The 26,628-nt window shown below is 32.9% G+C and overlaps 4 protein-coding genes across 5 annotated transcripts; 2 read left to right on the top strand and 2 right to left on the bottom strand.

The window, feature by feature from the left end:
* Nucleotides 1-1,556: 1,556 nt before the first annotated feature.
* Nucleotides 1,557-8,808, bottom strand: LOC146938943 (ATP-dependent zinc metalloprotease FTSH 9, chloroplastic-like). Its single transcript, XM_085752782.1, has 13 exons — nt 7,932-8,808; nt 5,824-5,889; nt 5,582-5,713; nt 5,361-5,426; nt 4,594-4,779; nt 4,409-4,495; nt 4,193-4,306; nt 3,821-3,945; nt 3,628-3,736; nt 3,315-3,440; nt 2,848-3,171; nt 2,646-2,769; nt 1,557-2,080 (listed from the first exon to the last, which is right to left on the bottom strand). Exons 1-13 carry the CDS (start codon nt 8,703-8,705, stop codon nt 1,935-1,937), a joined length of 2,379 nt encoding a protein of 792 aa, XP_085608908.1. The 5' UTR covers nt 8,706-8,808; the 3' UTR covers nt 1,557-1,934.
* A 3,711-nt stretch (nt 8,809-12,519) lies between these two features.
* Nucleotides 12,520-19,068, top strand: LOC146938942 (uncharacterized). Of its 2 annotated transcripts, none has more exons than XM_085752781.1 (5): nt 12,520-13,844; nt 15,180-16,108; nt 16,744-17,151; nt 17,454-17,645; nt 17,802-19,068. In XM_085752781.1, exons 1-5 carry the CDS (start codon nt 12,701-12,703, stop codon nt 18,825-18,827), a joined length of 3,699 nt encoding a protein of 1,232 aa, XP_085608907.1. In that variant the 5' UTR covers nt 12,520-12,700; the 3' UTR covers nt 18,828-19,068. The 2 variants fall into 2 exon arrangements, with proteins under 2 accessions (XP_085608907.1, XP_085608906.1); XM_085752780.1 differs by having other exon boundaries at nt 12,526-13,844; nt 17,799-19,068.
* Nucleotides 19,069-19,919: 851 nt separating this feature from the next.
* On the bottom strand, nt 19,920-20,243 carry LOC146938941 (pectinesterase inhibitor-like). Its single transcript, XM_085749707.1, has one exon. It carries the CDS (start codon nt 20,241-20,243, stop codon nt 19,920-19,922), a length of 324 nt encoding a protein of 107 aa, XP_085605833.1.
* Nucleotides 20,244-23,325: 3,082 nt separating this feature from the next.
* LOC146938940 (pectinesterase inhibitor-like) lies at nt 23,326-23,649 on the top strand. Its single transcript, XM_085749706.1, has one exon. The coding sequence runs from the start codon at nt 23,326-23,328 to the stop codon at nt 23,647-23,649; it is 324 nt and encodes a 107-aa protein (XP_085605832.1).
* The last annotated feature ends 2,979 nt before the right edge of the window (nt 23,650-26,628 follow it).

Below are 26,628 nucleotides of genomic sequence, written 5' to 3'. Positions count from 1 at the left end.
GGTATGTGCAGTAACCAAAGCTTAATGTTCTACTATACAATTAGTATTTAAATTAAATGGAGTAGAAGTAGGAGAGATGGATGGAATTGGACTTATGAAAGTGAGAAATTAAACAAGAATTCATGTGTCGTGCATATGGTACGACAAAAGTTGTCGTGTCATAAAGCATTTTCCTTTTCTTAATATGTGTGAAATGAGCTTTTGGCTCAGTTAGTCTGGGACGGAGGGAGTATTATTAAATTAAATCTTGTTAACAAGTGCTTCTAAAATAGGAGTGTAAAAGAGATGATTAGGTCGGGTTTTTGGGTGTCCCTCATTTGATTCTAACATTAGTGAGATTTAACCTGGTGAGATAAGAGTTCAATAAAGACAAGATGATGTTACTCTTGTTGTAAAAAAAAAAAAAAAGAAGAAGAAGATCGTGTTAGTCTTGCCAAATAGTAACACGAACATTTTTTTTTTTTTTGAAAGAATAAAATTGATCAACAATTAACTCATATGGTAATACTACTGGACCGTGGGAACAATAGAAACATAATTTGATCATAATCACCCATATAATCGTATAAAATTAGGAACATTAACATTCTTTTTTATCAAAATCAATCACACAATAATAAAAACGGGAGTTTTTCCACCTTTTCTGGTTTCATCACATTTGAATGATTAGTCTCAGCGGTTGCAAGTAGAGTAAACCCAATTCACAAAGAAATAAGGAAAATAGTAGTTTTTCTTCATTATGTTTGGATTTTCAATTTTTTGGTACGATCAATTTTTCATTTTCTTCCAAAGTAATTATCGTATTTGATGCAATGGTTCTTCTATAATAGTTTTAAAATCTTAGTCTTTAAATATGTATATCAATTTCATAAAACAAAACTCAAAATTATGTGGAGAAGTTCCTGAAGTAACATTTTCAAATTACAGATCTTGAACACTTACATAACTTTGGGAATTTAGATAGCTTCATCCCTCAAAGGCATTACTTTGCCTTAGAGCTTTAGATGATTATGCATTACCTTGTCTACTTGACCAATATCTTGATGATGATGCCATCATGATAGGCTATCATTGATAGCACTATATTAAGCTGAACTCTTAATCACACCTTTGGATTTGGTTATCAAACTTTTTTTCAATAGTGGGATGATTTAGTATTTGACTATTCACGACATGAATATGACAACATTGCAAAAGAAATTCAATCAGATAAATAGATGATCCACCATAAGTATATTGCATTATTGTTCTCTTTTTGCTAGTAAAAAGTTGCATTTATAAAGCAAAGATATTTCCCTTAATATATATATTAAATTTCGACTCTTATTTTGTCACCAAGAAAATGGACAAAATCATCACTATCAATCACTCACACCTTCACAAATGGACAAAGAAACCTCATTATCAAATGATGATACCTCAACTTTATGGGCTTGTTTTATTATATCATTAGTATCTTAATAATAATAATCAATAATAACTAAAGGAAAGAGGTCACCATTTCGAACAGGTTAATTTACTTTGCTTCAATTTGGTTAAATTATTTGGGAGTAACATAAACAGAAGAGTCCAATATCTTCTTTCACATAATCAAACTGTATACATCTATGTAAAAATTACATTAGTACCCAGTCATATGTCATATTAACAATGTATGGATGCAGCTGACCAATTGATTTATATATCTATGTATATTTCCATTTACCTGACCTGTGGCATTGGTTGTGTGAATTGGATTAAAATATAAATAACTTTATGACTGTTAAAAAAAAAGGATGCAAAATTCACCTTACAGAAATATACAAAGTTGTAAAGGTGAACTCATCCTATTAGTATTTGAGATAGAAGTTCACTGGCTTCAGCTATGTGATGTGAAAAGTTATGCCCCAAATTACATTTCACACTGCTACCATATTCAAAAATTCGTTTTACTGTCATAAACCTGTCTGCAATGGGAGAAGAGACTCTTGCAATGGGAGAAGAGGTGCTTGAGTACTTTTGACGAAAAGAGCAAGCTCTGTTGGTGCAACCACCATTTTTAACCACTTCTGTAGCTCTTCACCCTCAACTTTCTCCTTTTCTGAAGAACAAGCACCATTAGAACGTTATGGCTAAACCGAAATGAAGTGGTTCAACATCATAAGTATCATGGTTCTAAATTGTGATTGTGGTTACGGTGTGAATCTTAATATTGTGGGAAAATGCAGCTGCAATTGTGGTTCCAATGCAGTTACAGAGAATTCTGAAACCTTTATATTGCAACCACAATTTAGAACTATGATAAGGATCAATTTACAGTCATGGAAGCAAATGATGCATCCCAAGTTCAATACAATCCCTTCAATATTTAATAGAAAAGCTTTAACTCCAAGCATTAGCATTTTTTAGATTGTTTGGGAGAGCTTATGGAAACAATGTATGATGGATATGTCCATAAGTTGTTTTCATCTTATTTTCACAAGATTTCCAAGATAGCTTATAAAAACCACTTATATAAAAACCATTTGACTTTATTTATCTATTGTTATATAAATATCTTATTCATAAGCACTTATATGATAAACACTTATGTCATAAGCACTTACTTAAGTTGTTTATCCAAATATCTAAAATCACTAAACATTGAAAATAGCAAGTATAATTACCTTCCAAGTAAGCACCAAGACCCTCCAAAACAGTAGGATTTGCTCGGATAATGGAAAGAGCAACAGTCAGTGCAGACTGCAGTAAAGTTTGCACCTCCTTTTGAACAAGATCAACGAGGTCTCCCTGTATTTACAGAATAGGATCAGCATACAAAACGATTGAATTGGAAGAAAAGTAAATTAGTTAATTAACTGCAGCAACCTGATCCTTTCCCCAAGGAGCTGCACCCCCAGATTCATCGATCCCACCGCTAGAAAGTGTGGACATTGACATAGGGCCTATGGTCTGATTAAGACCATATTCAGCTATAGCCTTGTATGCCATATCAGTCGCTCTTCGTATGTCATCAAATGCACCAGTTGAAACTCGTCCAGAATAAACAACTTCTTCAGCTGCACGTCCTCCAAGAAGGGTCACCAGGCGACCATGCAACTCGTCAATGAATAGCAAATATCTATCCTCATTTGTTGGCGGAGTATAAGTAAATCCCAAAGCCCCTCCTGACCTTGGCAATATACTTAATTTCTAAAAACACACAATACAGCGTATTAAAAATGAATTCCAAAGAACCAAGTAGTTGTAAATATAACACAAGCTGAATCCGAATATTTGTACTGGCAGTAGCATTTTCAAAGAAGCTAATAATAGAGAATCTTCAAAGAGTTTACCTCAACACGTGGTTGTCCAGGAAGAAGCTTTGCAACTGCAGTACCTACTACAGCGTGACCAGCCTCATGTCGTGCAACAACAGCTTTCTCACTTCCTTGCAACTTGGCAGTTTTCTTTTCTATGCCCTAAAACAAGTAACTTGGTTCAATTTCACCACAACAACTGATCGGCAAACTAAATTTAATTTACTATTTTGTTGTTTGATAGAAAAATTTAACGAATATACACGTGTAAACAATTAGATGCATAAAGAAACGTTCAAAATAAACAAAAGACCAATTTCAGTTGATTATATACCACAGTATGACTTACAGCTATTGATCTTTCTACAGCATGAATGAAATCAATTTTCTCTACAACAGATTTACTTTGTCTTCCAGCTAGTAAAGCAGCCTCGTTTACTAGGTTTGCGAGATCTGCTCTGTAACAATATAACATGTGTCAAATCAATATCCAATATTTATGTATTCAAAGAAAAAGGAGAGTTAAAAAACAGCTGCATTACCCAGTGAAACCAGTGGTCATAGAAGCAATGTCGCCAAGACCAACATCCTTGGCTAAAGGAAGTTCTTTTTTGGAAACATGAACTTTTAGGATTGCTTCTCTTCCGATCCTATCAGGTGCTTCCACCTAAGAAGAATTTTCGGAAGTTCATTACAGATATGCAAAGTCAAGAATTCTTAGCTAGTTCAATATCAGTATTTTGGGATTCTAAACCTATATATGGATACCAAGTTTTGGTGTAGCTTAGAGTAAATAATCACAGAGTTTTGTAACTTCAAAAAAAAAATTCGAAAAAAGCGGACAGCGACACGTTAGTGCCCGTCTACATGCAAGTCAAAATAAAGGAGGTACTGTACTAATATAGAATACATACCATAACTACACGATCAAACCTTCCTGGACGGCGAACAGCAGGGTCCAAGACATCTGATCTATTAGTAGCTCCAAGAACTATCACTGCAGAATTGCTGTCAAACCCATCCATCTCCTGTAATGTAAATTGAGCTTGTTAGCCTCATGGATAATAGGGTTTTTGTTCTTAATACTTTTTACATTTGAAAGAAATGAGTAATGTCAAGGGAATACTAACAGTGAGCAACTGATTCAAAGTTTGCTCTCGTTCATCATTGCTGACCATGCGAAATTTTGCCTCACGGCTTTTAGCGACAGCATCTATCTGCATACCAAAATAAATTCTGATTGGTTTAACATTAACAATAGAATCGCAAGTCGGGATATAAGATTCCCATGAAACAAGAGAAAACATTTTCATACCTCGTCGATAAATATTATGGATGGAGCTTCCCTTTTTGCCCTTGCAAAGAGATCTCTTACACGAGAGGCACCCATGCCAACATACAACTCTACAAACTCACTAGCAGAACAACTTATAAATGGCACATCAGCTTCCCCAGCCACAGCCTTTGCTAATAGAGTCTTGCCTGTCCCAGGAAGGCCCGCCTGTAAGATAAATCAACAGATATTTACGGCCTACCACTCAATCCAAAACAATGTTAAAATTCATCAAACTACATGTTTAGATAACAACCTAATTAAGCACTTATATAAACGCATATCATATAAGTGTTTATGTATAAGATTTTTATAACAAAAGATTAAATAAAGTCAAGCTATTTTCATGAGTTATAAGGTGTTTTCAAAAGCTATTATGGAAAACTTGTGGAAATAAGTTAAAAATAGCTTATGGATATGTCATAAGTTGTTTTCATAAGCTCTCTCAAACAGTCTCACAAGTTCTTATGCTAGTAGATAAGCTTGAATAAGTCACTCCAAACAGACACTAGCTCAAACATGCAGAAATGACACGGGCAAAAATAGTTGAAGGATTTATTCCTACAGCTACCTGTGACATGCACATAGGGTAGTCAAACAATATCCTAAAGTTTATTGCAACTAATTAAATTACTTAAATATGATAATGAATATAACACGGTAGACAATTCTGCTGAACGTTTGGTGCAGATAAACCCATTCAAATTTCAAAAATTTGATTTCTTCCGGAGAAGTTATGCATAACTCACCAATAAAACACCGCGAGGAGGACGAGCACCAAGTCGTGTGTATCTGTCTGGATTTCGAAGAAATTCCTGACAAGTGAAAATCAGCATAATCAAAAAAACATCCCTGGATCCACCAGAAGATTGAAAATGAAAATAAATGACTAAGTTGTACAACAGAAAGCCTTTAAAATTAAAACACCGTTTAGATTGTAAGCACTGAAAATGATGAGGGAACAGCCTACCACAATCTCTTCAAGCTCCTCTTTAGCCTCATCGACACCAGCAATATCAGCAAAAGTGACTGTTTCACCTCGTTCAGATGACTTTGTACTTGAAGTGCCTGATTTGCGGTTCCGAATCTGACCAGCAGTATGCTGCAAACAGCATATAATCACTTAGAAAAATATAGTTTCAAAACTGTAGGAAACATAATTGAATGAGAAGGCCCAATAAATCAAAATGGATCCAGAATGCAAACTCACACCTGAGAAAAGTTCATAGGGAATCGTTGGAGAAGCCCTGCAAGCGCAGCAGCATAAAACAAGGCTATCTGCGAAACAGCCATGGAAATTTGTAACGAATTACAATAAGAAGGTGAATATTATGACCCACTGAAACATTAAATTAAATTAAATCAAATGTACAAAGCAAGGCTTGATATTTATTTCACATTAATCCCCTCAAAATTTATTTCACAAGTTAGAGTAAACATAACCTGATCACAACTATAACATGCCATGTTTAACACATGTGAGAAGGTTCTTTGTTTCTCCCTGGTGTATGCATACTCACTTCATTAGGCCTATATAAAACTTTGCTTCTTTTAAACAAACTCTTCAAGAATCTATAAATTCAAATGGGTTATTATCATGGTTATCAATATCTAACAATTCATGTGAATCATATCTCAATTTGATACTAAATTAAACCAAATCTAAATGAATCTCTAGTGTATAGCTATTTGGACATGAATATCATCTTGAATCCTTATTCACTATGATGAATCTTGATTCATTCTAATGAATCACTACCTAAACTTAGTGCATGCAACTACTTTTTTTTTCTTTCAAATTTATACAACCAATCAATTTTACTTTTTTCATTTTCTATATGACTTTAATATTGAATTATTCTGAGCTTCATACATGATATATCAGCTTATAATATTATTATGTCACTTGTTTTTTACTTAAAAATGACATTTTTTACTTTATTAGTATTGTAATTTGTATCTTACAATTCATGATAAGAACTTGTTAAAAAGGTCTTACACCTCTAACAGCTATTGATTTTGAACATTAACAGTTTTAAAGGACTTGGTAAAAAGACTGCAGTATGAAAGAATCATAATTCTTATTATCCTTGAAAAGTTGTAGAAGTATTTCCAGACAAATGAACATACCACAAAGAAACAATTATGCTTTAAATCACAAGCCTCCTCCAAACACAAGAAACTGAAGAAAGGGAGGGAAAGAAAATAGCTAGAACTATAATAGATTGGGGTCCAGTTTAGTTTCAAAAAGTGTTTCATGTTATCATTTTAGTTTTTACTTTTACTACAAATCTTGACCTTGTTTTCATTGTTTTTAAAGTGAAACAGAAAATGTTTTTTCAAACAAATGAGACCCTTGATATCCATTTCTAGCATCAACCTCCTCAAACTCTAAGGCTCTGTTTGGGAGTTGGGAGGGGAAGGGAGGGGAGGGATGAGATTAGAGGAAAAAAAATAGAAAAATATTTCAAAAATTCTGAGAGTGATTATATAGAGAATGATAAATTAATACAATGTATTTTTAACTTTAAAAGTATTATAACAACATATATATCGGATTTGTAAAACTTACCCAAACCCTCCAAACTCCCCCTCGAATACAGTTTTAGTTCCCCCAAATTAGGGGGATTTTGTATTATGAAGAAAACAAAGCCCTCCACTCTCATAACTCTCCGTTCTTTCCATTTCTTTCTTCCTTTTTCTACAAACCCCCCCAAAACTCCCACAGAGCCAAAGGGTGTGTTTGGGATGAGTTTTTTGGAGGAGAGGGTTTCGAAGGGCTAAGTATATATCTAGAAAAATATTTGATATTTTTAAAAATTGAAATAACAACATGGTAAATGATCATATAGTATTTCAATCACACTTAAATTTATTTTCAAAAACATTTATAGTGTCCATAATTTAAAAATGAAAAGTAAGCCCTCCACTCCAAAGCCCTCTATCCAAACAAACCCTAAGTAGATTTAGCTTAGGTATTAACTTATATCTAAAATTTCAAACACAAAAAAATAAATAATATCAATCATCTATTCTATTTCTATTAAAAACTACTATGGTCAGTGATAATTGATAATCTCTCCCAATCACTTACCGCCACTCCCATGCAATACAATCAGTTAGAAAAAACATAACGAACCGCAAACTTGAAACTAAAATACCGATTGAAATAAGCGATTAGGTTATGATCAGTCCAACATATCCTCACCAATTAATCCTAGAGTTCCATTAATTAACAACGGTGTGATTACCTATTACCTATTACCTAATCAACTTATTAAAGGTTAGCTACTAAGGAATAATTCAATCAACATGCTTACCAATGCAGAGTTAAGGAATCCACCAGAACGCTTATCCGGCGACCCAAACTCCACCTGATTCTCCAACATCTTCTCATAAGGAGTTCTAATATCACTTGGTCTTGTTGTAGTATAAACTATCCTCTTACTTGGTGCAACACCCTTCACCAAAGACTCTGATTCATGATGCACTTCACCATCACCAACATTTCCAACACCACCTTTCAACTTGAACATAACATTCACCCCATCAACCTCCACTTTCTTGACCTCATTACCATTAACCCTACTCAAAAACTCACTATAAGGCACACTCACAAAAGTTGTTGAAACCTTAGGTTCCGCCCCGGGTAACGAAACTCCGGGCCGAATCAACCTCATTACAAAAACCATCATCCCTAGCTGCAAAAGCAAAACACCAATCTCCTGTGCTTGAACTAACGGTTGCCACCGTAACTCCGGCCACCTCCACCGCCACTTTCCACTTTTACTCTGTTTCTCCTTCCTCCGGTCTGAACCGTTGCTCCCTGAACCGGTATCATCAACAGCCGGTTTTTCCTCTGAATCGGTTTCACTGGTGGAACGACAAACCCATCTTGTGGATCTTTCGTTGAACCACAATCCAAATCTTCGTGAATTGTAAGATTGAGATTGAAAACGACATGAAGAAGGAATAAAACGACGTGGGTTGGGACAAACCCTAGAATTTTGGCGGGAAAATTGACATGTTTGGTGGTGTGGATTTTGATGAGTTAAAGGAGATCGATAATGAAAGTGGTACTCTAAAGGTAACATTTGAAGATAGTGATTAGAGAAGGAAACGAAAAACTGAATTTTGTGAAGTGGGTTGTGGTGATTTTTATGGAAGAGGTTTTGGGTGTGAACAACAATGGTGGATGAGGAATAAGAGAGATGAAGCTCTTACGTTTTTGTGTACGAATTTCAAATAGCAAATAAAAAATTAATGTTTTGATATTTTAATTTAAGTTTGCTACTAATCCTAAAAAAACAGGAGCTTATAGCTTATGTTTTATAAGCTCGGTCAACTAGAAAACCTGTTTGTTAAAATCTAACTTATTTACCAACTTATAAGGTTTGAAAATTAGTAATGGTGTTTTTTTTTTATTGAAATTTTAATTTGGATTAAAATTTACAATATAAAGGTTTGTTGTTTTCAAGTTATATCAAACTAAATTAATATGATTAATGACATCAATAATATAATAGAAAAAATTAGGCTTAATACATCCCCAGGTCCCTCAACTTATTTTTTCTTCTCACCTCAGTCCCTTAACTATTAAACGTCTCAATTTGGTCCTTTATCTTCGTTTTCTTCATCGATTTGGTCCAATTTTATTAATTTTAAATCTCTAAAAAAGAAGACCGTTGGATCAAGCAAGTTCATCATATCTTACCGTGTACCACCAACACCTAAGTATCTGAAATTTAATTTTTAAAAATAATATAAATCCATTTATATTAATTTAGAAATAAAAAAATCTAAAAAATTTGTAAAATTAATTTTCAAAAATAAAAAAATTCTAAAAAATTTGAAAAAATTGGAAAATTAATTTTAAAAAATAAAAAAATTCTAAAAAATTTGAAAAAAATTCAGGAATTTTTTTTTTAAAATCTGAAATTTAATTTTCAAAATACAAAAAAAGAAAAAATTCAAAATTTTACAAAAATGGTTAGATTTTTTTTCGAAATTAAAAAAATCTGGATATTTCACCATGGATAGTTTGGATATTTCACCCATAAAGCAGGGGCAGTTTTGTCAAATCCTCACACCCCAACTCATTCTCATCTTTCACGTTCTCTCTCTATGGTCCTTCATCTTCATCAGATTTGGACCTCCATCATCACCACCAGAGTCCTCCCCCACTGTCAACCTCACCACCGCCCCTCCACCCTCACAACCACCACTGTCCTCATCAGTAAACACCCCTTCATCTTCTGTTCAGATCTAGACCTCCACCGGCGGCGACATCCTCCATTCAGATCCGGCCCTCCACCGCCAACGACATCCTCAGCACCACCTCATGCCGTTTTCTTTCGTTGCCAATCTCCTATTCATCTATCTTTTATCACATTTATATTGATATGATTTACGGTCCTTTTTAGCGGCGGCGATGGCGAGAGTAAACAGTGTGAGAGAGAGAGACGAGACTGAGATGAAAACAGGGGAGACAAAGTAGGCTGTAGATATGTCTGGTTGAGGTCGAAGGTGGAGGGAAGACGAAAATGAGTGGCCACCAAGTTGCACATACGATGGTGGTGGCGGCGTAGAAGAGAAGAAGCAAAAGTTTTTTTTTTTAGAACTTTTTAGAATTTTTTTTATTTTTTAAAATTAATTTTCCAATTTTTAGAATTTTTTTATTTTTTAAAATTAATTTTCCAATTTTTTCAAATTTTTTAGAATTTTTTTATTTTTGAAAATTAATTTTACAATTTTTTCAAATTTTTAAGATTTTTTTATTTGTAAATTAATATAAATGGATTTATATTATTTTTAAAAATTAAATTTCACATACTTAGGTGTTGGTGGTACACGGTAAGATATGATGAACTTGCTTGATCCAACGGTCTTCTTTTTTAGGGATTTAAAATTAATAAAATTGGACCAAATCGATGAAGAAAACGAAGATAAATGACCAAATTGAAACGTTTAATAGTTAAGGGACTGAAGTGAGAAGAAAAAATAAGTTAAGGGACCTGAGGATGTATTAACCCAAAAAATTATGATCTAAATTCTTTTTTTAATGACACCAACAACGATTTTATTATAAGAAAAGTTGTTTAAAGGTATAATTGAGATAATGAAAAAGTGAATTTTTTTTTATGTGGTGGTCGAGGTTAGAACCCCGGACCTTGTATATATTATGCATTGTTCTTAACAACTGAGCTAAGCTCACGAGGACATGAAAAAGTGAGTATAAATATATTCATCTAGTTTTAAAATTACGAAGGCAAATATTTATAACAGAGATAAGATAGTTGAATTGCTAATTTTGTCAAACAATACAAATTCAATCATATGCTTTAAGTTAGTTTATCATCTATTCACTGTTATTTACCAAAGAAAGCCTATGACTTATTCTATTACTCTCTCTCTTTTTAGACAATATATTGTTGGTATAATATTAAAAACATCTATACATATAATTTTAACCAAAATCTAATTAATTTCATAAAAAACATATTGCTCATAATTAAATGTGTTAGCGTGATAAAAAGAGCCGACCTTTGTGTCCGTCTTAGCACTAGTATAGTATAGCAAAATTTGAGGCAATACGATTATTGTGAGGATTCTCATTTTGTGTACAGAATCAACAACACATGTTGGACTAGAGACCACAAGCCAGCCTAGTTTTCTTTGGCTCCCAGACATGTCCAATTCCTAGAAGAAGAAAAATAAGACATATCTAATTACACGTGCTAAAACTTCTTGTGTTACCGTTTAACAAAACTTGTTGCGCTTGTTGAAATGAAAAGATACTTGTATTGTTTGACTTTTCTTCAATATTAACAAGCAATTTTACAGCTTCAGTTACTTAATTCCTTGGTCCCAAAATGTAAGCAAAAATGAATCAAGATAAATAGATGTATCTGGTACAAATTTTGAACCATAATATATTAACTTTTGTTGACCAATTTTTATTTATATTTTAGGACGGAGAGTATGACGCAACTTGTTACCCGTTTGTTTTCTATTTATATGTAAATAATCATTGATATTTACATAATTAAACCTGTTAGTTTAAAAAAAATTAGTAGCCTTAATGTTTTGTGGATGCACGAAATAAAAATGCAAGTTAGCAATGAACACCTTTTTTATTTGGAAAAATAAAAACAAATGCCCACATTTTCAAACTAGTTTTAAATAAATTTTCTTATGTCCTGGTGAGCTTAGCTCAGTTGGTATGGACAATGCATAATATATGTAGGGTCCGGAGTTTGAATCCCGGCCACCACAAAAAAAAAAATTCTTATTTTTTAAAAAAGAAAAAGTTTTCTTCTCAATTTATGTTAAAAAAATTCAACGTTGCTTAATTAAAAGCATCGTTGCTTTTAATTGAAAAATTCTTAACTTGTATAATACTTTCTCCGATTCAAATGAACTGATCTACTTGAGTATTTTAAACATATTAATATATATATATATATATAAATAAAAAAGAGAGTAACATGTTGAATTAAATATATGAATTGGTCATTTCATGGACTAACTTTGTTGTTTGCTCATTTTACATTATCCAAAAGCCAAATATCTGTATGTTTTGATTAATCTATGAAACTAATTTTTTTGTTTTTTAGAATTAGTAGTCCTCCCCTACTTTGTTTTTTCTCTAAACCATTTTTTCATCTATATTGTGTACATAGTAAAACTCCTAAATAAGAGGATCTGTGAAATTTTCAACCAAACAAAAAAATTTCCTTAAAAAAGACAAACTAAATTGTCATGGTTCACAACCGAGTTACATTTGTCAAGGAATCAAAAACATGTTTATTGGTAACCACCACTTGAGAGAAAAATTGACCTTGTTTTTCTCTTTACTCCTCTAGCTTTTCAATTTTCTGGATTCTATGAACCTTTACCAAATCACATCAATTCTAAGTGTTCATGCATTTTCTTTGAATATTTATTTCATATGTCACATATGCCACATTTTTTTTTTGTACTTGTTTGAATCTAGCCATGAATAAAATGTGCACAATTTGAGTTTTCTACCACAAGCTTGAAAGCATATATAGTTTGTTCTTAGTGCCAACATTTAAAAAAGACAAAGATGGGTTTGAAAATGAATGTAAAGGACATTCAACTTCATTTGTTAAGAATTTATCATGTTTCAACGGAGTCTAGTTACATGTTTATACGAAGGCATCCACGATTTTCATGTATTTTTTCGGTATGCTTCGTCATATATGTATTCCTTTCGTACATTTACACGTTCTTGGCTTATATGTCACCTTTTCTTGTATGTGGTGCAATTTTCTTGAGAATTTTTTGGAGTTCTGAGAAAACACAACTAAGGTATGTGAAAATAGAAGAGAAAAAAGAAGAGCAAGAAAAGAAAGTTGAACCAAAAGTTTCACAACCAAAGATACCATTACCAAACAATATTGTAAGACCGGAACAAATTCTTTTTAGGTATCCATCACAAAATGCAACAAGTAGAAGAAGAAATTTTAGAGAGAAAAAATGGGATGTGTATGGTGGATTAGAAGAAAAAGCTAAGGATTTATCAGAAGTTTTTCAAAATGAGTTCACTAGTAAAAGAAACATTGATCATTTTAAGAAAGGAGAGAGTTCTTTGTATTATGGTTTATCACCAGGTAGAAGAACTCATCAAGCTTCTAAGAGATCAACATTAAGATCTGAGCCATCAATGATTGATCTCGTTGAATGTAACGATACAGAAATCGAGATAGAAAAGATGGAGGACGAAGACGAAGAAGAAGATACAAAAGAGGATGTGAAAAATGCTATTGAATGGACCGAAAATGATCAGAAGAATTTGATGGATCTTGGAAATTCTGAGATGGAAAGAAATAGAAGGTTGGAGAGTCTTATAGCTAGAAGGAGAGCAAGAAAATTGTTGAAGTTGCAAGTTGAGAATGGTTTAATTGATAAAAAATCATTGAAACCAAGTTTTATGTCACCTTTGAATATTAGAAGAAATAGTTCTGATATTGATGATTTAGAAATGCCTGGTTCTGCTCCTTCTATTATGCCAAGGAGTCCTTATGATATTCCTTATGAGCCTTTTGAGGAGAGACCAAATCTTACTGGTGATGGTTTTCTTCAAGAGTTTACAGGTCATTATTATCATAAGGATGTACCCTTTTGTAGGCATGAAAGTTTTAATTTGGCATCAGAAATGAAACAAGAACGTGGAACTAGATCTTACTCAAGATTCAAAAGCCTTCCAGGTGACAATTGGTTTATTTTCATCACTTTTCTATCTATCTCTCACTCTAACACTAAATATATAATAAGAAAATTATATTGTGGTATAAAAAAGAGTATATTAAATAATAAGAAAATTAGATTAAAAAAAGAGTATTTGTATATTCAATTTTGTCACTGTAAATGTAGGGTTGTATTGTGATTGTAATTGTAGGGTTGTATTAACTTAGTCCATGAAATTATAGGGCTGACTCAACCTAGTCCCCCATATTACAAATATTTCAAAATGATCTCTAGAATTGCAAAATTTTAATCAAGTTCTTCTATGACATTTGATGTATGCGTTTGTTATCAAATGCATCTATGACATTGTTAACTTATGTTGTAATTGACTCAAAATTGATGTTGAAGTTCGTCAAAAATCGTGGCGCGATTTGGTTCAGCAGTTTGGAGTTTTTGGTTTGCAGAATTTCGTGGTACGATTTTGGAATAGGTTCAGTACAATATTGTGTACTAACTTCAAATCGTGGTGCGATCCGGGAAATCGTGCACGATTTCCTCGGGATCTGAACACTATATAAGCCTTCATTCATCTTTTCTTTGGGAAATCTAATGTAACTAAAAGAGGGAACTTTTATGTATTTAGAGGCTAAGAGTTGAGTGTCTTTGAGTGAGATTCTTAGGTTGAGAAACAATTGTAAACATCTTGGTAAATGAAATCATTGAGTCTCCTGGTCACGGGTAGAGATTCGGAAAAAGGGTAGAAATTAGGTTTGCTCTTGAGGAAATTGTGGTTTATTGGGGTGAGATTTAAGTTCGAATTCACAACAACTTAGTTTCAAATTCATCTTCGATATTACAAACTTAATGTCATTCTAGTCCCTACAAAAAACAACGAAGAGAGGGATTTGATTAATATTTTGCAATATCCGGGATCATTTTTAAAATATTGATATCATGAGGGACTAAATTGCTACTATCCTACAATTTCAAGACAGTTTGAGTATTTACTCGGTAGAAAAATTGATTATTGTTAAGTATGGCTCATATTCATGATAAGTTGGTAGCCGCTCGAGCGTAGCAGAGCAGAGAGCGTGGAGCTGAATGTTCTATGAGCGTCACAAGTGGCCCATTCATGATAAATTTGTAAACTGAGCCGTAGTATTAAAACAAATTTTTGTACTATGTAACTCTAAGTATTGCACAATAGAAAACTACAGCAGCCGATCTGCTGTCACAAACACAATTGTCCGAACCCTATGATCAATTGGCATGTCCTTGTGCGTTTATTTATCTGCTTACTTTAAATCCGAATATGCTATTCTAAAAATTAAACTGTATGTATTTTACTCTTGCAGATAAAGGAAATCATGACTGGCTAATTGACCAGTTGATCTACAATGAAGAGGGTGAACTTAGAATTCAAGAACCAAAACCACTGAACAATGGAGAGGAAACAAAACACGAAGATGATGAAAAATGTAAACCTGATATGGATGACATAAAAAACGTGAAAGTGGCGACTGATCATGATACAAAATCCATGTCAGATAAAATAAGTGAATCAAACTTAATAGCTCCAAACATCTCAAATGTTGAAGCTAGTGTTTCACAAAAGCCAGGGTCAGGGCCGACACTAAGGTTTTCGTTGTCTCGTGAGAGACTCCTTAATTTACCAGTTTCTTCTACCGATACAACACCTGTAAATGAATCTATGTTTGACATTATTCCATCTCCAATTGATAAAAGGCAAGAAACTATGTTCTTAACCGATCGGCGCATTTGTCACACACCAACATATTCTATAGCTTCTGATTTACAAGTAGAAGTTTCTGAAGTTGGTTCACCTACATCAACAGTTGATGATAGTGATAGAGATTCCGCGTTATATGATGGAGATATTGATAAAGGTGTTAGTTCTGGAAGTGAAGATTTGTGGGGAGCCTCGTTCCATGGAAGAGCTGTTGCTAGAAATGAGGAGGATAATATTGGTGAAGATGTAAACAATAGCTCAAAGGTTGTTTCACCTATTTCTTTAAGACAAATAGATGAAGATGTAGCTGATGTTAGCTCATATTCTTCAAGAGATGAAGGACCTGATGATACTCCAACTTGTTGTGCTGTAAATACCGATCAGAATGTCTTCGGTAATTATATGGAATACTCTGAGGCGAAATATGATGTACCTCAATCTTCCAATTCTTCTGATGTGACAACACCTCAAAACGAGTTGATAGGTAGCTCTACGGATCAATTTCCTAATGAAACACACCAAGAAAAACAACAGGTGAGTCATTTTGATCTTATAAATGGAAATTATTTATCCTACATTCCTACTAGTCACATAATTCAAATCTTAATTGGTTCAAATAGTTATATAGTGATTGAAGAATGCATGCATGAACAAATTATGCCACTCTATTTTTGCATGAATCAATCATTTCATTATGCGTCCTTCTTTCCATCCATATGGTGATTATGGCTCATATCCATCGATTAGTGGGATGAAACCCGAGCGTACAAGAGCTCCTGACCTTTTAGCCTTGCTTATTCGTTTGTTAGGTTGACACTAGGAGGGTGCGGGGTGTCAAGCCTCCTTTGGTGCAGTCCGAGGGTAAACTTGTAAACTAAACCATGGTATTAAAACAAAGCTTTATAATCTGTAACCCTAATTGCATAATAGAAAAGTACAGCAGGCACTTTGCTATTGTAGATGTAGGCACAGTTGGCCGAACTCCGATAATTTGTTGTGTTCATGTGCACTTACCTTATTACTTTTTAACCAAATTTGCGATTCTAACACCATAGAAGGTAATAGAGGGAATTCATGCATGAGAAATTATGCCATTGTTTTGCTTGATTCCATATAAGATAATGATAAGAATATACTCCTCATTATTCAGAATCTATGTTGTTTAACAGGAGGGGAGCAACCTGTCAGCGAATTCAATTAACGAGTCACATGTTATCAATGATGTGAGTAACTCAGAAACCATAGAGCAAGGCAACACAGAGAATTCAACAAATATTGAAGATCCTACTCCTACCACGTCGGTTATAAGGCAAGAATCACTTGATGAAGGCTCTAATGAATCAATTTCATCATCACCAAGGTCTGTATTACCAGACACAACCAAATCAGATGAAGATTCTTCGCCGACTTTTAATCTACAGATGGATATAGGTTCTCCACCATCTAACATGGAGGCTATGACACAAGAAACTTTGAATCATGATGAACATACACATGACACCATGCCTCAAAATATTCAGCCTTTGGTGGATGATATCATTGATGAATCCCGTAACGTTGACTTCAATCATTCCCAGGTATAGTTTCTTGGACAATTTATGACATGTAGATATTATAAATATGATTAGTATTAATTAGGATATTGTCCATAATCTGATTTCAGCTTATTTTCATAAGCTCTCTAGGATAGCTTATAAAAACAGCTTATAGATTATTTGAAAATTGTTTAACTTTTTATCTTTTGCTATAAAAATAGTTCATACATAAACGCTTATATGATTAGCGCATATGCTATAAGTGCTTATCTAATGGTTATATCTTTCATATGAGAAAGAAAAGCTTATGCCTTAATTTGCTTTTTATGTGTGATATTGACTAGGAGCATACAATCATGGAGAATTCCATTGAAGAATCGAATATCTATAGAAACATAAATAGCAGTGAAAGTAGTGAAGACAGTTCTACTCGCCAAATTAACCAAGAGACTACTTCAGAGGCCATCAAACAAATCAATGATATGGAAACTATGGAGAATATGGATGAAGAATCAAGAGATTTAGCTGATGACAAAGTAACATTTTGATTCTTTAAAATTGATATGTTTATGTAGTTTATATATGTTTTAGAGTTAAATATATTTTCGATCTCAATCGTTTATTTGACCTTATATTTAAACATGAAAGCTAATACACTTGCATCATGCATCATTGTTTTTTAAACTCAGCAGGTGCCACCAGCAGAGCTGGTTGAAGAATATAAAAATGAAATAACAGCAAGTGGTAACGTCAACGAGGAATTACCGCAACCAGGAGTCCCCGATCCAAAGGTTAGTGACAAAGAAACAATTGAAGAAAATAAAAATGAAATAGCAGCAAGTGGTAACGTCCACGAGGAGTTAACGCAACGAGAAGTCCCCGATCCAATGGTTCGGGACAAAGAAACGATTGAAGAAAATAAAAATGAAATTGCTGCAAGTGGTAACGTCAATGAGGAGTTACCGCAACCAGGAGTCCCCGATCCAATGGTTTGCGACAAAGAAACTAGTGAAGAAATAGCAGCAAGTGGCAACATCAATGAGGAGTTATCGCAACCAGGAGTCCCCGATCCAATGGTTTGCAACAAAGAAACAGTTGAAGAAAACAAAAATGAAATAGTAGCGAGTGATAACGTCGATGAGGAATTACCGCAATCAGGAGTCCCCGATCCAATGATTCACGATAAAGAAACCATTGAAGAAAATAAAAATGAAATAGCAACAAGTGGTAACCTCAACGAGGAGTTAGCGCAATCAGGAGTCTCCGATCCAATGGTTTGCGACAAAGAAACCATTGAAGAAAATAAAGATGAAATAGTAACAAGTGGTAGCATCAATGAGGAGTTATCGCAACCAGGAGTCTCCGATCTAATGGTTCACGACAAAGAAACAATTGAAGGAAATAAAAATGAAATAGCAGAAAGTGGAAACATCAATGAGGTGTTACCGCAACCAGGAGTCCCTGATCCAATGGTTCGCGACAAAGAAACAATTGAAGAAAATGAAATAGCAGGAAGTGGCAACGTCAACGAGGAGTTACAGCAACCAAGAGTTCCCGATCCAATAGTTCACAACAAAGAAACAATTGAAGGAAATAAAAATGAAATAGCAGCAAGCGGTAACATCAATGAGGATTTACCGCAATCAGGAGTCTCCGATCCAATGGTTCGCAACAAAGAAACAGTTGAGGGCCATACAGAGGATTCATGTAAGACATGAAGTGGTTAACCTTGAAAGTGCTAAAGCTTGATACACATTGGAGTTTGTCCTCCCTTGGAATTTATTGGCAAAAGAAAGTGAAGTTAACAATATTTAGTTCTTCTCTCCATTGCAAAATTACTTATAAGTTGATCAAAGAGGTTGAACTTGCCAAAGAGATGAAAGACTTTTGTAAAGTTGCATATACACTCATTTCATGTGTTTGCTGTGCATGTGTGCTGCAATGCTATCTTATTCATAATGTAGAAAGCTAGATATAGAACAATAGTAGAATTTTACAGAATTTTCATTACATATGTGAAATGGTCCTCATGGTTTATTGGGGTCCAAGGAATATAATTTTTCCGTTTTTTGTATGAAATATTTGGAAGCCGCGTGAGGATGAGATCAACTATGTATTTTTCTTTTCAAGTAGCCTATTGGCTAGAATTCACTTTTTAAAGTGAATAAGTGGGGTGTTCGGGGCATGTATATAACAATGCATCGTCCCCCGCCAATTGAGTTATACTTGCAGAACACTATGTTATTTTGTTTGTTTTCATTCTTTTTTTCTTTCTTTCTATCTTCACATCATTATTATTAAAACAAACACATAAAGTGAATGAGACCTAAATCAAATTTTAAAAGAGAACTTTTTTGGTTTTTACTTTTTTTCATAGATTCAAAACCATTGCCTCACTTGTTGGTCAAGAATCAAGATCGCTTAATAACTCTTAGGGAGAGCCTGCCGCCCATTTGGGTCCCACAATGCTCGAGAGATTAGTCTCCGCAGTTGCGCACGGAGGATACCCGGTTTACACCAAAAATCAAGATCGCTTAATATTGATTCAATGAATGTGTAATTTAAGACGTCCGATTTCTAATCAATTATTAAGTTTTTTTCTTAGAAGGAAATTTATTAAGTTTGATTACAACATGTAACTGTATGGTATTATTATTGCAACAACTAATCAAGATCGACCAGGGCAAATTCTCAGAAATATAAATTCATCACAGTTAAGCGACTTCTAATTTCATTGAACATATGATTTTCAAATAATCAGTGAAACTTATTTTCATGCCAGTAAGTAACTATCTAAAAAGTCATAAACCCTAATATTTGCCAGCCAAATAATCAGCTAGAATCATAATAATAATACTAACATCTTCCAAATCATCATTACTCTTGAGTACTGGCGAAGAAGGCGGAGCCATTGAGCTACAATGATCAGCATCTTTCACCACAGTAGCACCATTGAAATTCATGTCATTGAATTTTCCAGAGGTGAAAGAAGTTTTGGCTTCGTTAAGAAAATATAACACATCATCATAGTCCTTAGAGCATGATGAATACTGTTTTTTCAAATTAGGGTTAGGAGTGTTCTTTATGAGATTGTGAATTTGGGTGCTGGTATGAAAAGCATTGACATGAGCCATATTAAGTACAAGTAAAGAAATTTTATCAAGAGTTGCTCCTCCTTTTGCTACTCCAGGAATTGAGTTTAAGATAGTGACACAGTTACGAGGGTTTTTGTGGTGTTTTGAACAAATATCACGTACTTGGACTATTCTATCTGAACCAAGGGATGGAACAAAACATAGAAATAGTGCAAGCACTATGAGAGAGGGTTTAACAAAGGAGTTATGAAACATGACTATGATATTTCTTGCTAAAATTTTTTTATTGTTGATGGGAATTATGTATGAAAGTTGTACCAATTTATACACCAACATTCTTGTACTTTTCCATCAAATGTGGCTTTTGATTACACGAGATATTTTACATTTATTGGTTGATTTGGTGTGTTAAGTTTTTTCCATATCTGTGTTTTTTGACCGATTCCATGAGAAAGTTATACTTAAATCAATACTATTTAGGCACTCACATTCCGTATCTGCGTTTTTTGATCAATACTATTTAGGCACTCACATTCCGTATCTGCGTTTTTTGACCGATTCCATGAGAAAGTTATATACTTAAATCAATACTATTTAGGCACTCACATTCCATATATGCGTTTTTTGACCGATTTCATGAGAAAATTATATACTTAAATCAATACTATTTAGGCACTCACATGAAATCAATAAAATTAAACAAAAAATATTTTAGTCACATCAATTGACAGCATTTAATTTTATTCTCTTTTAATTTTGTTGATTTCATGCGAATATGCCGAAATAATATTGATTTAGGTATGTGTCAAAAACTTTTTCGAGATTCCATATGTGTATTAAAAAACATTAATATGCATTTAAAGGTATATTATTTTCTTGCTAATGATTTTCGTCAAAAACAAAAATGTAAAATATTTCTCTTTCAAAAAAAAAATGTAAAATATTTTATATTCTATATTTTATATTAGTGCTAGTGAATAGTTGGTTTGAATCAGGTTTGTTCGAGTTGTGAGTACAATTCTCAGATGGTTGAAATTATTGTTGTATTTGTCGAACACAAGCAAAGCAAATTATTAACATGCCAAACAAATTTTTTGACTGAGCTGCGAACTAGAACACTCTTATAGTTTATTTTTACCAAACACACCCTTAAAGTAATGATATATTTTTTTTTGGTCAGTCCTTAAAGTAATGTTTTAACTTATAACTTTTTATATTTTATTCATTTATTAGACTTTAGTTTTATTTTATTCTTTATTCTTTTTTACAAAATAAAAAGGAAACTTAAGATAATTTACTAGGGCTGTCAAAATAGGTTAGGCCCGCCAGGCCAGCCTATCGGCCCTATATTATTGTGTGGGCCGGGCCGTTAAAAAGGTACGAAAAAACGACCATGTCTTTTTGTTGTGCACTCGCATATATTTTTTTTAAAGGACACAAATTATATTTATTAGTATTAGCTCAAATAAAAAGATATTATTTTCCATCAAAATTATGAAAATAAAAAATATGATAATGAAGTTTAGTTAAACAAAAAAAAAATTGAATTCATATATCACATATGTCATTGCAAAGAAAAAAAAAGAAAAAAAAAGTTGAAAAAAGTTAAAATATTTATCAATATAATTTATACAAACAGAACATACATCATCACCCAAAAAAATAACATACATTACATGTACTTTTACGTTATTTGATGTTTATCAGTCGCTTCAATAATTAATTTTATCAAACACTTTAATTTCAATAGGTCAACTTTTTAGGTATAAACTTTCAGTTATCAATCATCAACCATAAATTAATGTTTAGCTATCAGGTAGTTTATATGTTATAAGTTAGTTGATTAGTTGATAGTCAATTTATAAAAAAATAAATAAAAAATCCGACTTAAGGAACAAATGTGGAATATGGGACCGGAATAGAGTAATTTTTAAGATTGTTTTTCTCTCTTCTTTAAAAAAAAAGGTGTTTTTCTCTCTAAATTTTGTATTCCGAGCAATAAAGAAATTACCGTGGACTGTTTAGTGGCTTTGTGAGCTGTTTTATCCGAGGACGACAATACATTATTGATGCATCGTTGAAGGTAAACCACAAAACGTGTTGAAGAGAACAACCTAATCTACGATTCATTCTAATCATTCTAATATTTTTTTGACATATTAATATTCTTTTTTGTTTGTGTTGACAAGTTAATAATTATTTTGTGTGTTTGACAAATGCTGATGCAGCAACAATTTAAACGATATTTTTTTTTGGTAGTGACAATTTAACTACGATATGATTCAAACAAATGATTCCCTAGCACTAATTAAAAAGATTTAAATCTCGAAATTCAATAATAGTTTTTAACCTTTTTAATGAATACCCACGATAGTTTTTAATCCTAGCAAGAAAATCATATACGTTTAATAGTGAAAATCATCAAATTCAATGAAATTTAATTTATAACGCAAATATAGAAATGCTTAATTAACATCAAATATTCTAACAATCAATAAAAATGATTTTCTAACAATAAATAAAAATGAATTTTTTTAGAGGTCAAATAAATAAAAATGATTGTGTACTTAAAAACTACATTTAATGTGTGCTAGAACCGTAAAAAATATTTTACGTATAACTTTTTTTTGAAGGGCTATAAAACTTTGTTCTTGAGGGGATATATAAACTTATTGCTAGAAAGAAAATCATATATTAATAGTGAAAATCATCCATTTTATTCTGAAAAATTAATTTATAATGCAGGAAAAGCTTAATTAACACCAAATATTCTACCAATAAATAAAATGATCGTGTAGTTAAAACCCACATTCAATGTGTACAAGAATCGTTACCTTATAAATTGGTACAAAATTTCATGCATAATCTCAAGAAGAAAAACATTATCAAGAAATATCATATCATGGTCATGTTTCATAATTTCTTTGTTAAACCCTCTCTCATAGTGCTTGCACTATTTCTATGTTTTGTTCCATCCTTTTGTTCAGACAGAATAGTCCAAGTAACTGAAATTTGTTCAAAACACAAAATCCCTTATAATTGTGCCATCATTTTAAACGCAATTCCAGGTGTATCAACAAAAGGAGCAGTTCTTAGTAGCCTTTCTTCATATCTAATTACCATGGCTAATGTCAATGCTTTTAATACCATAACCCTAATTCACGAGCTTATAAGTAACACTAGTGACACTAATTTGAAACAAATATATGCATCATGTTCTATGGACTATAATGATGCGTTACTTTCTATTACTTATGTCAAAGATTCTTTCAACTCTGGAAATTTCAATGGCATGAATTCTAATGCAGCTATTGTGGTGAAAGATATTGAACATTGTGGGTTAAAGGCTCCTGATTCTACCCCACTGCTCAAGTATAATCAACCTTTGGAAGATGTTACTAATATTATTATTATTCTAGCTGATTATTTGGCTGGCAAATATTAGTTTAGATTTTGTTTTTTTGGATAGCTAGTTCCACAAAAAATGTGTTTTATGGTTTATTGAGAATCATAAGTATAATGAATTTATATTAGAAGTCGCCTAATCGTGAATTTGTATTGAGCTATCGCTACGACTCTCAAGATACATGAGCATGTTTGAATATGGATTCTTTGTAGTGGTAATAATACCAAAACTACCACATAGTTATATTAATCGATCTCAACCATCAATTTATATCTAATAGTTGTCTAAATATCAAATCATGAATTAAAGTACATATTCATTAAATCTTAAATCATCCGTTTTGTTCTACAGTTGGGAGGAGATGAGAGATATTTTAATAGAGGGGATACAAAATATTTTAGGGTTGGTTTGATTCAACAAAAGGGGGAGTAGGTTGTTTAGGGGAGGAGAGAGAAAGAGAGGAGAGGAGAGGAGAGAGAATGTATTTTAATTTAATATATCTTTGGTTTCTTCCTAAAAAAAACAAAAAACCTTTGATTCAAAAGAGTGAAGGCGAGGGGAATAATATTAATTTGAAAATGTGTTTGATTCAAAATGAGAGGAATTTTCAAATTAATTTATATTTTTACCCCTATAATCTTATAGCACTGTGTTATCATTCATTATCAATTTCATTTATCATCTAATAAAAATAAATTAATACGAGTGGTGCTATATGGCACAACACTCTTTTATGCACGAATACGCACGACACTTTTAACAACCTACAATTTACTCGGTAGAAATAAAAAAGAATAGCATAAAGGTCGAATCCTAACTCACTTTTAATCGTAACAACTATGAACTGCTGGTATTTGTAATAAAACAAGATGGTGATATAAATATCATTTAGAATCTAAATGGATCATTTTGAGTGATATAAAAACTAAAAGAGAAGCATGTTTTTTTTTTTAGGGATAAAAGAGAAGCATGTTAGTATTGTCGTGCAACAATAACGACAAATATTGTCGTACATTTTAGTGTTTTCCAATTAATACCTAACCAGATCATCTCATAAAATATAAATTTATACAACCAGATTCATCTTCATAAAATAAACTCATTAAATTTATATATTTATATAAAGGATATGAATGAAAAAAAAAAAACAAGACATTCTTTTCGTCACGTGATCAGCCATGGAAAATCAACTTGTGATAAAAGCAGAGCTTGAAGGCATCACCACGACTTTTACCGTGACCATCAATGCTCTGACTGCACAGCTGGCGAGTTATCAACTCAGGTTAATAACAACGCCAATAACAACGTTAACAACAACACCAATAACAACAACAAAAACAATCAGAACATGCGAGGAGGCCTGATAATGGTTCCACGTGGTGGAGACAATCGAATTATTGATGATTTGAGTTTTAACATCTTGATAGATACCCCTTGAATTTAGATGTATATATTCAAATGAATATTAAAAACTATTTCAATTCGGATCTATAAATACAACAAAACAAAAAACAAGTTTGTTAAGATAGTAGTTTTTTTTTTAATAAGTGTGTTAAAAAAGTTGTTGTAATCAAGTAAATGTTTATAAAAATATATTGTATTATATAGACATTTTTTTATTTTAGTATAGTTCTTCACCAATCAGTAATTATATTTACGCTCAGAATTAATATATGTGTTGTTACCAAAAAAATGAATTTATGTATGTGTGTTGATAGGCGAGGATAAATTCCGTCCAAACTAAATAATGGCGAGAGATCGCTAACGAAAAAGTACTGCAAGGGAAAGATGAAAAGGACTTTGAAAGGAGAGTCAAAGAGTGCTTTAAATTTTCGAGAGGAAAGCGGATGGGAACCGACAATGTGTCTCGACTAGATGTAGAACGGTTTGTGTCAGTCTTCCAATCGGCTTAGGGCGTCGACCGGCGTGGATTGTGATGATGGCCCAAGCCTGGGTTGTAGAAATGCTCGCGGAGACGTCATCATCATGATTGATGCAGCATCACGCGCTGATTCGGCGTGCCTCAGCACTTGCGTGCTCCTGGCGTCGACTTGTGGACTCCCCATTCAACCCATCTTGAAACACGAACCAAAGATTCTGACATGTGTTCGAGTCAACGGAAGACTAAACCCGTATTATGTAAGGAATCTTATTGGTGGGAATCTCTTGTGGGTCACCGCCAACCGACCCTGATCTTCTATGAATGGTTTGAGTGAGAGCATACATGTCGGGATCCGAAAGAGGGTGAACTATGCCTAAGCGGGGTGAAGCCTGAGGAAACTCTGGTGGAGGCCCGCAACGATACTGACGTGAAAGTAGTTGTTTCCCTCAAGATAGTTGATGGTTGGATTTAGGAAAGTGTACCAAATCGTTTACCAAGTAATAAAGTGTAAGTAGAGTATCGTATCCACAAAAATTGTCCTTCCAACTAGGAAATTCTCGTTACTTATTTGTGAACAATAAAATAAATAAAAACAATTAAAATAATAGATAATTTAGTCTGTTTGCAGCGGAACATGTGTTTAGGAGTTAACCTGTTTTTGATCGCAAAATGTTAACGACAGTTAGGATTCTTTCGAATCCACTCTATTCTTTTGTCGGAATTAATTAATGGTCAAACATTAATCTTTTGGTTGATAAAAAAAATATGGGTTGTAACATAAAATCAAGTCAACGTTCATCAAAAATTCAAAAGCATTAATAACAAGATATATTAAATAAACATAATTCAACTTGTATTGAAAGGGGATTTCTTAGATTAAATGGTTCAAACAATTCAACAGAGATTCATGATTCAACCGGAATCTAGAAGTTTAGTTACTCATTGTAAAATAATTCATCATTAAAAGTAATTGAGATTAAACATACACAAAGTGAAGAAAATTGGCTTCAATCTTGTGCTCAAGGCTAAAAATCGTCATGTTTGGTTGCTTGGATCATACATATATTCCTCTAAGCTGTTAAGATCCAGTAACATTGTTTCTGGGTGAAAAATCGTATTTATAGGAAAAAAAACTT

This window comes from Medicago sativa, chromosome 3, assembly GCF_051527215.1.
Source record: "Medicago sativa cultivar Bolivia chromosome 3, Bolivia_mono, whole genome shotgun sequence".
NCBI lineage: Eukaryota > Viridiplantae > Streptophyta > Magnoliopsida > Fabales > Fabaceae > Medicago > Medicago sativa.
Note: the sequence above shows the minus strand (reverse complement) of the source record. Positions and strands in the feature narration are given on the sequence as shown.

Coding starts and splice junctions, on each gene's coding strand:
- LOC146938943 (XM_085752782.1), bottom strand. CDS start 8,705: ATGTTACCTTTAGAGTACCACTTTCATTATCGATCTCCTTTAACTCAT. Junction 4,307..4,408: donor CTTTGAATCAGTTGCTCACT/GTTAGTATTCCC, acceptor TTTACATTACAG/GAGATGGATGGGTTTGACAG. Junction 3,737..3,820: donor ATGACCACTGGTTTCACTGG/GTAATGCAGCTG, acceptor ATATTGTTACAG/AGCAGATCTCGCAAACCTAG.
- LOC146938942 (XM_085752780.1), top strand. CDS start 12,701: ATGGGTTTGAAAATGAATGTAAAGGACATTCAACTTCATTTGTTAAGA. Junction 13,845..15,179: donor AAGATTCAAAAGCCTTCCAG/GTGACAATTGGT, acceptor TTACTCTTGCAG/ATAAAGGAAATCATGACTGG. Junction 17,646..17,798: donor GAGATTTAGCTGATGACAAA/GTAACATTTTGA, acceptor TTTTAAACTCAG/CAGGTGCCACCAGCAGAGCT.
- LOC146938941 (XM_085749707.1), bottom strand. CDS start 20,243: ATGGCTCATGTCAATGCTTTTCATACCAGCACCCAAATTCACAATCTC.
- LOC146938940 (XM_085749706.1), top strand. CDS start 23,326: ATGGCTAATGTCAATGCTTTTAATACCATAACCCTAATTCACGAGCTT.